At 50.6% G+C, this 16,284-nt stretch overlaps 1 protein-coding gene across 6 annotated transcripts in view; it reads right to left on the reverse strand.

Moving 5' to 3' along the window:
- LOC105187971 (uncharacterized) overlaps positions 1 to 16,284 on the reverse strand; it is a 91,477-nt gene that overhangs the window by 44,653 nt on the left and 30,540 nt on the right. For 3 of the 6 annotated variants that reach the window (XM_025303172.1, XM_011149152.3, XM_025303176.1), the window contains exon 2: positions 350 to 492. In XM_025303172.1, coding sequence (XP_025158957.1) covers positions 350 to 492 — 143 coding nt within the window. Of the gene's footprint in view, positions 1 to 349; positions 493 to 5,757; positions 8,602 to 16,284 lie in introns of those variants that run through there. The other 3 variants (XM_025303175.1, XM_025303173.1, XM_025303174.1) reach the window with 2 other exon arrangements.

Below are 16,284 nucleotides of genomic sequence, written 5' to 3' on the forward strand. Positions count from 1 at the left end.
GCAATTAATGATGTATACAAAATTTATTAATATTATTTCAGTTTTCATATTTAAATTTATAAATTGAAAAGAACCTTTTTTCTTCCTTTTTCCTTTTTCCTTCATTGAAAATTTTGAAATTAGTTACGTGAGATAAAACTATATTTATTCAATTTTATATTAAACGCGTCGGCAAAGCGACTTAATTAGAGCAACATTGTTCTCTTTCGCTGTAGCAATTTTTCCCTTCGCACTTCAAAATTACCAAATTACTTGATTGAATTTGAATTTTTCAATTATTGCGAATATCGAGGAATTATTATATAATAATACGCCAAAATACGCAATGAAATCATAGGTTGCAACTTACTTGAAAGGAAAAGGTCCTGGAGGGCCTGGGCAGCCTGGCAGAGGAGAGCCCAGGTTTCTGCAGCGGCGAGTCCTGTGCCTCGCAGAGCAAGGACATCCCCTGCCACTACCGCGAGTCCTCCTGGACCCCCGTCCGTCGGCATTCTGCAAAAAGAGAAATATTCCCGCATAATTCTCCATTAATCATTCACCAATTAACGATCAAGTTGCCGAAATTTTTTTTACGCGCCCGTATTCCGTCTCACACGCACGGGAGAGAGAGAGAGAGAGAGAGAGAGAGAGAGAGAGAGAGAGAGAGAGAGACGGCAAATTCTTGTAACACGATGAGACGAAGAGAGGCATCGTGGTGGGATTTGTCGGGTAGGAATTTCAAGACCGCGGCGACGATGTTGTACTTCGTCTTACAGGATGAACACGCGCAGGATCAGAGAAACTACATGGAAGCAATGTGTCTCCCCCGTTAGTCTCTCGCGAATAAACAAATGTAAACAACCCGGAGCGTGCATATTGAGGGTATCGGGCTTGTTGCTTGCTCAGTCCCGCTTATATTAGCCCCTGTGTTCGGCATGTCGCCGTGATGTAACATACTGGCGAGCCAGGAACTGCTTTGCGAAGGTTACTCCGGCTCCTTCATTTCCTCGGCGGCGTCATATGTTGCGCTCGCGCGACCTCCTTTTTTCTTCTCTTGTGCTTGATGTCGCATTTATTACGCGTGGTACCGTCAGTTCCATCGCAGCAATGCGCCAAAGTTTCTCCGTCTCTCGTCATTATAATCCGGCTCAAATACATTTCTGCTCAGCTCGGCCTACGTATTTCCAGAAAATGCCGGGTGTATTTCGTACGTGACTTTTTTTCCGTGCGGATTTCATCTCGTACGTTTCATTATTTTCCTACAAGCTCCTCGAGTGTTGCCTTGAAAAATTATTATCGCGCGTTGCCGGTCGGTGAAGCAGCAACGCGCTCCACTTTCGTTGTTTTTTACTTTATTTTGTCTGGAATGATTTTTCTCGCGCGCGCGCGCGGTGGCGGAGAATAAACAAACAGGATCGAGACGCGCGTGGATTTATATAACTTGGACCGAAAATCCCAAAGCTGCGGCGGAGCCATTTTATTAATCAAACACAGGCGCGACAACACGGCTCTCGTTCGCCCATGTTCGTATGTAAATCCGGCATTCGCAAATCGCAAAGTCGTCATATGCACATTCCGAGGAATATTCAACAGATATACTGTCGTCAGGCAAAACAATAGATGTCAGCCCCGTTTTCAGCAGCGTTCTCCTCTGCGATTGCTCTTTCAAGCAAAGTAACGCGGGCGGGCTATCGCCATCTGCCCTTCGTTGTTCTCGCTGATTTCCCCGACCGACGGCCGTGTGTCACGGGCGCCCGCGTGCGCCCGCGTTCGAATAATTAAATTAAAATTAATCGAGGACACACAATTGAAATGGTCGATGTTGAGATTAATTCGTCGGATTAATTGCTCTGTGCTTTCCGCTGTCGTCACGCGCGTTTCGCGCGTGCGCGAAAACGAGAATCTGAATTTTCACCTGTGTACATTTATCATTGTCAGATCAACGAATGTGTTGAGCGATGAGTCTCTCTAATCGATTTCTAATTCGTTTCTCGAGGAAATACAGGACTTGCGTCTTTTGTTCGGAGCGTCATACATCTTCCCTTCTAACGAACGTTTGCGTATTACGTCGAGAAGTCCGATAAACGGCGCGAACACGCGCATGCAAGTCTCAGATTATCGAATTTCCCGCGAAACTAAATTCCTAGATAGCCTAGAGTCGATATATTCCTCTGAGCGCGTTTCGCTCCTTTGCACTTTCTCTCGCTCCTCGCGATCGCGGTCTTCCAACTTAGTCAGCTGCGATTGTCGTCCTCTCTATTATGCGGCGATCACGGCCGCGGGATTTACAGCCGAACGAGAGCGCTTTTCTTCGTTTTCCGGCCGCGCAGCTGCCGCAACTTGGCCATCGCTTAGCGCGAGATCTCGACGTCGAACTTCACGAGCAAAGGCTGAACCGTTAAAGGTTAATAATCGAGGTTAACAACCGAAGCTGCAAACTGTCGGCCGCGCGCGTGTCGTCAGCGGTCAGTGAGAGCCGGATTATTCCGCGAGACGGTCGCGAAACAGACAGAAATCCCATAACACATGAAAATCCGCACACGAGAGAAAGGCAACGTGATTTCGGAAGCGCCGACAGATTATCCGTCGATATAAGAGAAAAAGAAACAGAAAAAGAACCATTTCTTTCTCACTCCGCTTTTCGATGGCGCGTCCTTTGAACGAGCGCGGGACTGCGTGAAATTTCTCTCGACCAGCCGCGGCTCGTTTCGCGCGACTTTAATTGCGTAATCAAGTCCGTGGCACGCGCGCTGTCAGTTTATGGCATGCTTGACTTTATTCGATCAGACGTGATCGATCGTTCGTCCCGCTGACACGTACGGACGAGGTTATCGCCAGCGGAGATTTCGACCGCACGTTCCCCGTTCGTCATACGCCCGCGCGCGTGCGCGCGCGTTATTGAGCAGCGACTCCATCAACGAACTTGCAGATCGAGCTTGCAACCTCGACCGTAACTCTCAAGTAATTAAATTAATTTCCTCGGACGCAGTTCTCCGTGACCACCGCGGTGCATCGCGCGCGCGCGCGCGACGCAACGTCGCGATGTACCAAGTGATAAACATTGCGATTAGTCTGGCGCGCGCGCGCGCGCGCTCCCGCCCGGCACGATTCATCTCGCGTCGTTCGTAATCCTACCGGTTTGACAGCTGCCGCTTATGACGCATCTATCGCGTGTATCGTCGCTCGATTGTTTCCAGTCAATGAACCGTCGTCGCGCGATACATCGACTCGCGCGATGATGGATATACACGGCGCGCTCGTCGTGCGCCCTTCAAAGTGCGGAGTTCAAAGGGAGTCCGCGCTGTGACAGGGCGAGATTTATCGCGGACCTCGCCGTTTGTCTCGCGTCCTTCTCTTTGCGACATTAGCGACACTTTTGCCCTGGCAAATTACGTCTCGGTTGTTGACTGCTTATCCGCGCTGCATCGTGCCGCCGATAACGACGCCGCTCCCGCGCATTTACACCCGCGTGATTTTTTAATTTGCTCTCGCCCCAGGCGCGCTCCGTCTCCCTCCGTCGCTCGCTCTCTTATCTCGTGTTCTCGGCCGCGCCGTTACGAAGAGTTACGGCGTCATCCAATTAGCAGACTTCCCGACCTCATTAATATGACTGTTTGCTCCGCCGCGGCGTGTATCAAGCTCGATTTTTCCCGGGGACGAGCGCGCCGGAACTTCGCGGAGATATTAATTCTCCGCGACAAATATCCCGTCGTCCGGGCGACGCTTCTCCGCGGAGACGGTAAGGATAAAAGGAGAACACCGACAGTGATTAAAGAGCCAATTCGGACGATAGCGCGCCGAAGTCTTCGTTCGTTGCTCGACGAGCGCGCACAGTCGGTCGTGATGAAAAGTCGACGTGAATTTTAAAGCGGCCGATACTTTACGCAAGACGCACCCCCACGCGCGTAACATTCTGATTAGCTGACGCGGATTTGTATCTGTCAATTTTGTCGCAGAACGCGGTCGATGTTTCCGGCCTTTTGTCTGCTGAATATACTTGGATGCCTGCGCGCTTCGGCGGTGTATCCATTTGCAAACTGAACACTCAAAGAAAGTAATTTCAGAACAAGCGAAATCATCTAAATTTTAGAGAATTTTATTCTTATATATGGCCTCAAGAGGATTATTATTTATTCTTACTGTACTTTATTCTTACTGGTTGTATTAATTAATTTGAAAAAATTATAATGTATAGCGAAAAATAATATATATATATATATATATATATAGATGTACTTCTGGCTCCTACAATAAGTTCTACAACAAGTAGGCACGAATAAGATCATCATAACAAATAAATTTCCAATTCAGTTTTGTTATGAACTTGATAGCTACAAAGATGTTCATCATAACCAAGTGTATGAAACATAATTAAAAGAAAGAATATATCGTTCAACTTCTTGCAATAGACAATGTAAACTGTATTTGTCCAAATATGGGTAAATTATCGTTCGTTATATGTTACAGCAACATACCTTTTTTAAAAAGCGTTTCAAATATTCAACTCAACATATTCCTCTTCGTATAAAAGGAAAATTAATTGATATAAGAGGAAATCCTTTTGAAATAAGAGGAAAACAGTTGCAATAATATCTAACAAATTTTTGATGAATGCTTCACTTTAATCGCTTTATCGAAAGAGAAATCCTTTTTCTGTAAAAGGCTTCGCTTCGAATATGAGACTATGAGACTATGAGAAAAAATCACTTTACAAATAGAATACTTTGTTTTGGGTGAAATGTCCGATACATCTCCGCGCGATTACCTCGCTCGTGGTGCTCGATCCGTCTGCGTGCAATCGTTGAAGCAACGCGAATTGCTGCGAGAAATTGTAACGTCGTCCGCGCGCTGCTCCAAGCGGGCTCGCGACTTATTTTGTACAGCCGCTCGTGGTCGTTCCACCTATTAGGTCGTTCTCGGGACACAATGGACAAACGTGCAGGCATTCATGCCGCGACCCGGTCACCTTTTATGCGATGCCCAGAGCAGAACAGCGTTCGGTTTGAATTACGCGATATCCGAATTCGCGCACGGTGGAGGTCTGCGAGTGCTTTTGACAAGCCCACCGATACTTCGCGCCGATCGTCCAATGCCCATTTTCAGGCTAATCAGACGTGCGAATCGGACGCGCTGCATTTGTCGTAACGTTTAACACCCCCGTCCGGCGGCGTTATCGATATTCATTATCGCCGTTCCCGCCGAGTCGCTGAGTCTACTTTTTCGGCGCGCCGGAACGCTGCGTGCGGAAACAGGCAGAAATGCATATATGATGACGGTTAACACCCCTCCCGCCCCCTCCCGTATCACGAGCAGAGGATAGGTCGGTTAATTGGAGGACGACCAGTTGACGCGACGGAAGAGAGGAAGCCGTGCCGCGATTCCGCGCGATTTAATCGGGGAGGGGAGACGCGAATTCAAATTGCACCGCGCGCGCGCGCGCGCGCGCTCAGAAATGCGCGGCGAGTTCCCCGGCAATCGCAATCAGATACACAAACATTGCGCGCGCGCGCGATTTTTACCGCCGCCTTTTCGGTTGCCGATCCGCCGAGACGATTTAATCGAGATAACCGCGCGCGCGTGAGAATCACCTCGTCGTTGAATAATGCCGGCTGCGGAAGCTATTTTCGCGGGGCGCGCGCTCGGTTTATCGACTATTCATGAATCAAAGAGCGCCAGCCCGCTCGGCTCGCGATATCGCGTATCCAACAGCGCGCGCGCTCGCGCCACACACCTCGACGCATAATCAGCTCGCTCCGTGCTCGCGCGCTTTATACCCACCTTACACATTGTCGATCGGCGCGTCATAGCGCGGCGGCGTTCGCGCCGTGATGATCTCGTGCGGTGCGAAGGCATGCGCCCGAGTACCCGGCAGGTAGTACACGAGGCAGGAGACCCCGACGAGGAACAAGAAAAACAGGAACACGAGGTCGAACATCAGCAGGGAGTTCAAGGTCATCAGCTGCATCGTGCGCGTGCGACTCGCTTCACCATTACACGCGTGCACCCACGCACCGGCCGACCCGTCTACCGCCTCTTTTCCCTTCTCCTCTCTGCCCCTCTCCCTCTCTCTCTCTCTCTCTCTCTCTCTCTCTCTCTCTCTCTCACTCTCTCCCCAACTGTCTACGCGGCTCTGTCTTTCTCGCCTAATACCATTACGCCTGGATGCTCGACGTCTTCTCGTTCAGCCTGGCGCGACTTTTCACGAACTCCGACGTTGTGAAACTTGAGAACAGAAGCGACTTGAGGCGGTGCGAACGCAGCGATCGCTGGGCGAGTTTAGCGACGCGTTACTGCCGGGGGAACGCGAACGTTCCGTATTCAGCGTCATCGCCGGCACTCGCGGAATTAAAATGGGCGCACGCGCGCGTTACATAGGCGCGCACAATCGGCATCGATTACGCGGCCAACTTGCGCGATCAGGATTTTTGCAGAGCGCTCATGTGAATGAGGCACCGTCGTGTGTGTTGTGCGATCGAGCGTCGTGCGCCGGCACGAGTGCCGGCGCTGCAGCGCGTTCGACGCAACAACGGCGCTCTCGCGCAATGGCGTTTTTAATACGAGCGACACAATCAGCAGATAATTGAAAGTCCGTTGGAGCGATGGAGACAAAGCGCGCGGGATTAAGAGAAACGCTGTCCCTCCCTCCGCCGTTTGCTTTTTTTCGTGGGACGAGAATAAAACTGGAATTTCCGCCGAAATTCGCGGTCGTTTCGCGCGAGTGAGTACCGTCGACGGCAAAAGTGTCGCGACGGCCGAAGTAATTGGATCTCCCACGAATTATTAGCGAAAGTTATCGAGGCCGGCCGGGGCTGGAAACGGCGGGCGGGGCGCGTATTACTCCGGCAGGAATGTCCCGATATCGAATGCACGATTATGGATAGTGCTCTTGCGCCGAAATGAGCGCGGAATAATTAGCCTCATTATCGATTCCATTTATCCACGCGTATTTCGACGTTCGAACGGCGGCGAGCGCGCGTCGTCCCAACCGACGGATATTATCATTGATTCCTCCGATTCCGCGTGCGATCGGCTTTATTCGGCGCGCGGCACCTCTCGAGCATTCGCGCTGACAATTCCGCGTGATAACGGAGGCGCCGGCAGCTGCGAAATTCGCCGAATCTGTAATAGGCCGCTTCGGCGTACGGGGACAAAACGCGCGCGAGGTTCCCTTCGCGCGGGATCGATCAGCCAGGATATCACATATTTCACAGCGGCGTCCGCGCGAACGCGAGGCCGTTTTTCCGCGGCAAGATTTATCGCCACATGACTGATTCCGATTGCTGCCGATTTCGCCGGACGTGGATCAACGATTCGACGAGCGTGTTTTTGACAGTATCTCTCTCTCTCTCTCTCTCTCTCTCTCTCTCTCGCTCTCTCGCCGCTCCTCTCATCGATCGAAACGCGGCGCTGTTCCGTGCGCGCGACAACAACACACAGGCTCTCTGTCTCGAAGTAATTGCGGCTCCTCGAGAAATACGACAAGCCAAAGCAGCGCTCGAGGCCGACACAAAGCCGCAGCGGAAGAATCGGCGGCCCGATCTCGCCGCGACGCGATAACCACTGCGAGCCATTGATCGCGCCGCTGTCTTCAACGACAGCAAGAGGAGCACTTGAAGCGCAGACGGCGGCTACCGGCGGGCCGGCCGGTCGACGATTAGTTACATCTGTGAGGCTTAGGACGCGCTCAGGAGCGCTCGAGGAGCGGCGAGGATCCTCCTGTTTGAAAATGATCGATTATCCTCGGAGAGATCAATTATACGTAACGAGGATTTCGCAGAGAGTGCACAGCCGCGGAAGCGAAGCGGCGACGTTGAGCGATCCGTGCGGAGGAGAGTCGGGGCCGATGTAAAATCCATAAAGCGGAAATCTTCATTTCTCCGCGGCCGGTCGGGGTTCCGCGAGAATACGCCGTGCAATTTTGCCGAATGACAGTTTGGCCGAATTGCCGGAATTCATCGGGCGACGGGCGCGGCCGGTCACGGACAACGGGGAGCGTCTCTTTCCTCCTCTCTCGCCACGTGACCGAGTGATTTTCCAGTTACGCGCATTTTCCAGTATCCAGCGGCCTGTTGAATGGATCTCTCGCCGACTACCGGCGGAAATTTACGGGATGACATAATTTCCGCGCGGCCAAAAGCCAAGCCTCGTCCTCCGCCGTTTCGCAGCGAGTGGCCGCGAAAATTCGTGAATCGTCGATCGCGGAAGCCCGCGATCGACGCTTCAGATCGCCACTTTCGATCGGCCACTCGCTGCAACGTCCTTTCGCTGCCGGTTCCGGATATTTGAAGCAGAAGAAGAGAGCGGTGCGCACGCGGAGCGTGTGCATTTGTCTCCGGTACTCTATTATCACGGCCAACATGGTTCAATCATCTCCACTCAAATTGCTCGTCTGGAATTTTCGCCACCTCGGTTTTACCACCGGCCGCCGCGGATTCAATCGCAAATGTTCGCGAAATGGAATCGCACGCGCTTCCGCCGGAGAAATTCTGCAAAAATGGGATTTACGGAGATTGTCAGTTTTTAATCCGCCTTTGTTAGCACCGAATCGATCCTAATCGCGCGTTTCGCGTGTCCTTTATTGCTCCTTTAGTGCGATATAACCGTCGATAATAATGCGCACATCGCAGGAGAGAGAGAGAGAGAGAGAGAGAGAGAGAGAGAGAGAGAGAGAGAGAGAGAGAGCGCGCGGCTCGGAGGCATCACGGCTGGAAAATAAATCTCCCTGCGCGTCCCGATCCGGCGTGACCCCGGTGAGAAAATAGAAGGGAGATAATACAATTATTCCATCAGTGAATTTCACTTCCCTCCGACGCTAAATCCGCGCGCATCGGACGGCCAGGGTCCTTAATTTCCCGGCGAAGCGGCCAGCGTCTTTCCTGCCGCCGGTCGCGCGAGCAGTTCCGAGACGATCCTTCCCGCGTAGATCCTTCCGCGAGACCCCGGCGGCGCCGCATCTCTTCGCAACACGAGCAAGAAACGAAGACGGGAAACGTCATATGCGTCCGCCAGCTGTTGCGTGTTTTCGAGCTCGGCAGCGTGACGCGCGCGTTTTATGCGACAACGGCGCCGCGCGGCATACGCAGCTGCGCTGCAATAGCGCCTCGATAAATTGGCCGCTGTTACGCGACGGAATGGATTACATCATGATATTAGGAGATGACTCTCCTCGTTCGCCCGCCCGGCTTACACGGGGAGGAGGTGACGTCGCGGCGCATTTAATCGCGGGGATATGTCCGACTAGGAGTCACGTCGCGGACTTCGGAAAGAGAAAGAGAGAGAGAGAGAGAGAGAGAGAGAGAGCTCTCGCTCTCTTTTTTCCCTCTCTGAAGAAAGAGGCTTACGCTCTTATATTATGCTGAATAAACTTTCGAAAGCCATACTTAATTGCTATAAATTTAATGATAAAAGTATTCAAATAGTATTATAATAATAATAATATTATTATATTATTTATCGTTATTAGTATCACATTGCGTTTCGAGATTTATTTCTGCGTTGTGATTGTATGTTTACATGATAAATGATATTTGTTTCGATTTCTGATCTCAAACCCAGGAAAAACAGCGTTGGATGTTGATAAACAAATATTTAATCACAGCACATGGGTTTGTCTGAAAAAAGTGTAATATTATCAGCGATATGTTAAACGTTATTTAAGTTATTTTGACATTAAACTTCCTTTGTCGGTGAAAATCCACCGAAGGGTATCCATTTGAGATTATTCAAAGCGCTTTCACCAAAATTCGTAGCGACAGCGGTGGTTTTCGAAAGTTCATCCATCATTTTCTTCTTCAAGATCGACTGCGGTGTAATTAATATTTCTAATGAGAGCGAACATCTTTCGATAGAATCGCGCCGAAAGCCGCATATGCATCGACTTTTATATCTCGTTATATGCACATATAAGGGGGATGCACGAATGATTTATCGTGACCTGAATTTTATTGCGTGTGATTTATTACCGCAGCAATTCGCATTAAGATGTCAGTCCGTTGGACTCGCGGCATTCACGGTGCGCTAATAAATTGCGATGACGCGTAGAACGCCGCGGGGAGTTACGTTTGTTCGCGTGCTCAGCTGAGATTTTCTTATCATTTTCAAGTGCCAATTTCTCAGCGACGTTTCATGCGAGGGACATCCACGCGGATGTGACGTGTGCCCGAGGTAAATATATAATCGATGAAAGGAAAGTTATTCGTGCGATAATTACGCAATGACGTTCACTCACATCTCGAGTTGATCCGAGTCGAAGTGTTCAGTCTGCCCTCGCGACTCTTCAAGATTCCATTCAACGCCAATTTAATAGTCCCGAGGTCTACATCGATCCGTTTGGATTTTATTCAACGTGCGTCGAGTAAGATATCAGTTTCTGTGTGAAATGAAATCTCCGTTGGAGATTCACTCCGGTCACTCAGGTTCTATGGTTGCCAGACGTGCTCGGATCAAAAACAGGACTAAAACAGCAAACAGCAGCAGGACGGCCGCGCCTGCGTTTACGTAAACTTCGGTGGTAGACATAGAGTCTCGTTTCTAGCGCGACTCAGTCAATTCGTCGCCGACAGTCCGAACTAATTTATTTGATATTAACGACGCGATCTCGAGTACTTTTCTTCGTACGGTTGCGCTTCCAATTTCTCACGAATTCGACAAGGCTATCTCGACACGGCCGAGATTTCTTCCGCCCGCGGGCGGGAAGAAGTAGTCGGGATTTACATTAATTTGGGAGCCAACGGGGAGATTGCGCGGTAAATGACGCGTGAAGGGACTAGATAGAAAACTTGGACGTGACGTACGATATTCGCTCTCGCGGCGCTCCCGCGTCTCGCTCGGAGAGTTGTGAAAACGAGGCGGATCGCGCGCGGCCGATGCGAGCAGAAAGACTTCGTCTCTTCCGAGCGTATTTTCTTTCTCGTGCCTTCGGAGGAATACACCAGGTATCGAACACACACACACACACACACACACACACACACACACAGAGGATGACGACGAAGGAAGGAAGGAAGGAGGAGTTTACACGCCGCGCGAATGCTCGCGACAGATATAGACTGTGAGATAAACGACATATTACCCGACATAAAGCGACGCGGCCACGGCGACAGTTACACTCGCATCTCCCCTCCCCCCTCCCCTCCGTATAGCCTCCTTTCTCGATTCAATCCGGCGAATCTGCGCGAGAGGCAGGTGCATGCCGCACCGACGGCCTGGATGCGCCGGATGCAGCGGCGTGTGTGCGGTGTGGAATGTCGACCGGGGGGAGAGCGTCGATGCCGAGAGACTCGCGGAGATTCGCGGGAAATTTTAGAAATGCCGCGGAAGTACGTCGAGAAGCCGCGCGCCGGTGACTCTCCGTGAGAGCTCCTCGCGGCCGCATGCCCGCTTTGTGAACATTGGAAAATCCTCGAAGGAAAGTCTCTCTCGTCGGCCGTTAATAAATACGTAAATCGATGCGATAGCGGCGGTGTGCGTCCATGTGTGCGTGTATGTGTGCGTGAGCACGAATTTTCCCTTGGGGTTAATCCAGCTCCCCCCCTCTCTCTCCTCCCTCTTTCTCTCTCTCTCTCTCTCTCTTTGGCGTTGAAAGCGAGCCGGCGATTTCCGTCGTCATATTTATCTCGCATTGCGCGCAGCTGCCGAGAGCTGCCCGATGATACCGCGGCCATCGATTCCCTTCTCCTGCCCCCCTCCGCCGTCTAATTAGATAACGATGTGCGTCACGAGCGGAAGGGTGTGCACGCGCTTTACGACGGAAATTGCTTTCAACGGCGCGCGGGAGTACGCTAAAACGGCTTTGATTTCGTCTCTTGACGGATCGTTTGATTTCGTGAATGACGTCTCGGCGAGAGAGTCCGCTCGGCGATTTTGTCAAGCGGGCATTGCCGACCGTCGTGTGTTTTCTTTCTCTTCCCCTTTTAGCTCTCTTTAGGTCGTTATAATAGCGGCGAATCCCGCCGCAGACAAACACGCGTCTGCGTCGGCGATAAAAGCGACGTTTTTTGGGGCCAGTTTTCCCCCGCGAGAGTGACGGCAACGCGCGACCACTCTTTTCACTGAACGATAAAATGTTGCCCGCGCGCGTTTTTACAAGGCTCAGCGCGAAAAAGCGCCGGATTGAAATAAATCGCGAGAGGAGGCGGGCTCGGGCGCGGAAAATACAATGCTTCAGAAGTAAAAAGCCGTGTGTAAAATAATCTAATTTGGCGGAATTGTATGCTGAGCTCGACGGGCTCAGCGTTGCTGTCATATTCAACCATGAGAGAAATGTGTACGTTTCCTTTCTTTTTTTTAATTTGATATTCTGCCTGATCCGTGAAGCAAGTGGCGCTCCCAGCTGTATCATTCGTTTATTTGTTTGTTTTTCTCTCGGCAACTCTCGGCGCGTTCGCATTTGCGGATACTTTATCGCGGCGGGACGCACAACGTAAATTCCAGTCGAGACTCTTCGAATTTAGATTCGGATTTTAGATTCGGACTCAACTTGCCGCTGGGAAACGATCATTTTCGCACGGGCGGGGAAATTCCAAAGAAGTTTTCGCACAAAGCGATCCCGGCGCTGCGATTGAAGTAGCAGAGCGGTGCGTAGACGAGCCCGAGACGAAACGTGGAGGACGGGGACGATGTTGAGAAACGAACGAACGAACGAACGTGGAAAAAAGCGGCCGACGCGCCGGTGCGCGTTAAACGAACCACGGCGTCATAATTTCCAGCGGTGGATAGCGATAATTTAATTCCGCCGGAGTGAAAGATAGCGCCCGCCTCTCCTCTCCCCTTCCCCGCGCACAAAGTACGAGTAGAACGGCCTCGCGCGCGGAATTACACCGTGCATTCGTGCGGAGCGTTACGGAGTCAAGGAGCAGGGGGGGGAGAGGGTTGCTCCGTAAGTCGCCAAACTGGGAAGCAGCTCGAATTCCTTATCGAATTTCCAGTACATTATTCCTCCTGGAAAATTACAATTCGCCGCATAGCAGGAATATGAGTCATATTAACGGCCGAGGCCGGAATAGCTGGAATTAATGGGCGCTTTTGATAATTTTTGCGCGCGGACGCGCGTAGGAGCGACCTCGTGTAACCGTGATGTCGGGCTTCACGAGATTAACGGTAATCGATATATCGCTAGTTACAATTTGGCAACAAGGTTATTTTCCACGTTAATCTGCTCTTTCTCCTGTAATTAAGGGACGCGCGTTCCGGGGGTGGGAGTCGATGCTCAAGTTCAAACGAGATAAATTCAAATTAGGTAAATTCGTAGGAGAGCAACTATACCTTCTCCTTTTCGCTTTGCTTTTCGTCTTGTAATTAAGAGATTCGCGTCCCGTTGCTATCGATACCAACGTTCAAGTGAGACGGATTCAAATTGGGTAAATGCGAAAAACGGCAATTACACCTCGTCGTCCGACTCCGACGATAAAAGTCCTGTTGGCCATCGCGTATTTTTCACGCACAATACTTTTCGGCGGGACATAAATTCCCCGCGATTCGATCTTTTTTCCCCCGTTATCTCGTCCGTCGGGATAATAGCGTCGAATAAATCTCTCTCTCTCTCTCTCTCTCTCTCTCTCTCTCTCTCTCTCTCTCTCTCTATCTGCGCGGTATATTTAGAGCGATAAGTTTATTTCTCACCGGGACGTTGAACCGGCGACAAATCTCGTTTCACGTGAGATTATTTCTCTTTATTTCGCGTCGTCGCCGACCAACGTCAGCTTTTTGCTCTTCTCGTCCTTTTCGCGCCTCGATTGGCCCGATAATTAATCCCGCAATAACGAACCCCGTTATGAATTGTACTTTTCCTTCGACGTGAGCCGTTTTCCGCCGCGCCGTGCGGTGCAGCAACCTCTTCCTTCTTGTACCTCTATCGTTACTCTTAGAATCTTTCATCAACGCGATCGGCTCCCAGCTTCCAGCACGACCGCAAATTGGATTTCTCGCCAACGTGGAATTCATTTTTCCCCGATCCCCGCAGCCATACATTCGCTTTCGTCGGCAACTCTTACATCACCCGCGTCCTTTCCTCGCGTCCGGTTTGCAGTGTCGGAACGTTTCAGTATCTCGTCTGCGATCTCGGAATTTAGCACTTTTCTTCAGTACACCTTTCTCTCATTAGAAGTCTACCATGCTTCGTTTATTCGCCAAATTTCAATGCAACGGGAGGTAAACGAGCTCGACGAAAAGTAGTCCGGAACATTTCCCAGAAGATTCTGCCACATATATGCAACCGCGTCTCGTTAGCCGCAAGCTAAAAGAAGCGTGGAATCTCGTGACGGTTTAAAAGACGAGAAAACAGGAAGAAAAAAGCGAAGGGGAAAGGACGGCGGAGCAAGTTCGCGATCGCCGTCGCGCAAATTGCGCAAAGCGACGCAACCGCGTGGAAAACGGAGGCATTTTGCAAATTAGAGAGCTTCCGCGCAGAAATTAGCCGCTGTTGGTATGGAAAAACATTTAATTTAACATTCACTTGCGCGTTTCCTCCTGTCACCTATTTATGTATGTAAAATTTCGTTTGAGGAGAGAGCGAAGTTGTTCGCGGCGTCGCGTCGCGATGTTCGCGGTGACGACGATTGCGAAGAGCGGACGGCAACCTGAAGAAAGCTTGGACGAATCGCGCGGAAAAATGCGTGTGATTTATTTATAATTTGTGAACGAGAGCCCGCGAGAGCTCAGCGCGCGATACACGAGAACGACTGCGCAATTTTGTCCCCGGAGATGTTGTTTCGGAGCGATATCGAAACTGACGGCGCCTAATCCGCTCGCTGATTCGCCGGAGAGCCCTCTTGGAGAATGTCGGGACGCGCACTTGGGTGCAATTAAAATGTGTGTGGCGGTACGACCGTGACCCATCTTTTGGAGAATCGATAGCACGGCAAACGGGAAGGTCGTTATTGCTTTACGAACCATTTGTCTTGTCAATAATTAGCCAGGGCTGGTTGCAACATCGAGCACCGCGCTGATCTATTTCGCTCGATCTCGGTATGGGTCGTGAGGGCTCGTGAGCGAGTCCTGACGTATTTTTAGCGGCTGATAATATTTTTTTCGTTATTTCGAAAGCGCCCGGCGAGATGGATTAAATTTTATTTATCGGCGAACTTCTGACAGCCGCGAGTCGTGTACGAAAGTTCTGTCTTTGCCATTAAGCACAAAAATGACAGGAAATCATTACGCTCCTAGCGACATACATATACATGTGTACATGTGTGTGTGTGTGTGTGTGTGTGTGTGTGAGAGAGAAGTAAATATCACGATACCGTCACTGCGCGTTACTTTCATCGTTCCTCTCGGTGACGATTCATCTTCCCTCTTAGAAGAGTGACTCGCGGATAATAAGAGGCGGACGGTGCAAAAAGGAGTCGCAGGAAAACGAGAGTATTTACTTTGCGAACGCGAGTTTTTACCTCTCGGCGATCTTTCCACGAGGCTACGTTTCGTCTCGTGCACGACGGCCGGTTATATTTATTTTTCGCGAGTATCAGTCTCATTGTCACAAATCGTTAGAGATAAATGTCGGCAGCGCGATTCTCCATTATATGCGTGGCTTCCGGCCTCTTCTCGCGGGAGGATCAACGCCAGAAAGAGGAGACGACAGATCGCGATCTGCGCGTCACATTTCTCTCGGATGTATCAGTTTATCAGCGGTTCGCACAAAGAGCGCCGTATCGGCTCAGAAATCCAGAGATCGTCGATGTGATAAGGACGGCACGGCGCGCGTGATTCACTTTGACATTAGTCTGATACATTCGCTCCACAAAGGAGCGAGCGGCACAGCGCGCTCGACGAGCGCGGTTCTCTCGATGCTAAATGAAATCTCCGCCCACGAGCTGAAGGCAACAATGAGAGCTCGTGAAAGAAACGCGCGGATAATTCTTTCGGTTGAAGCTTCATTAGGAATGCGATAGACTTCCTGATTTTAATGAAGTATAGCGATCAATGAGGCCGCTCCGCGAGCGTGGAGCTTCCGGGTTTTGTTAATGGATTTCTGCCTCGCCTGTGGCAGTTTGCAAATTACACAATGGCAGTAATACCCGTTTCTCCTTTCCGCGGTCTACAGGAGTTTCCTTGCATTTTCAGAAGGTGCTAACATCCGGCCGCGGGAGCCCGCTATTGGTAAATTTCAGGTGCGTTCCGCAAAAAGAATACATCCTTCGCAAGTTAAACGTACGTTCTGTGAGCGAAATGCGCTCGCTCTCGCGTTGCAGAATGACGTTGCGGCGGAACGTGTGTGATGATTCATTTCATTTTGCCGCCGCCTCGCGCGCACAAAAGTGTAATTGTTCGTTTAATTAATTACTTGATCAGTAATTAATAGCCTTGATG

Source organism: Harpegnathos saltator, unplaced genomic scaffold (assembly GCF_003227715.2).
Source record: "Harpegnathos saltator strain DR-91 unplaced genomic scaffold, Hsal_v8.6 scaffold536, whole genome shotgun sequence".
Classification (NCBI taxonomy): domain Eukaryota; kingdom Metazoa; phylum Arthropoda; class Insecta; order Hymenoptera; family Formicidae; genus Harpegnathos; species Harpegnathos saltator.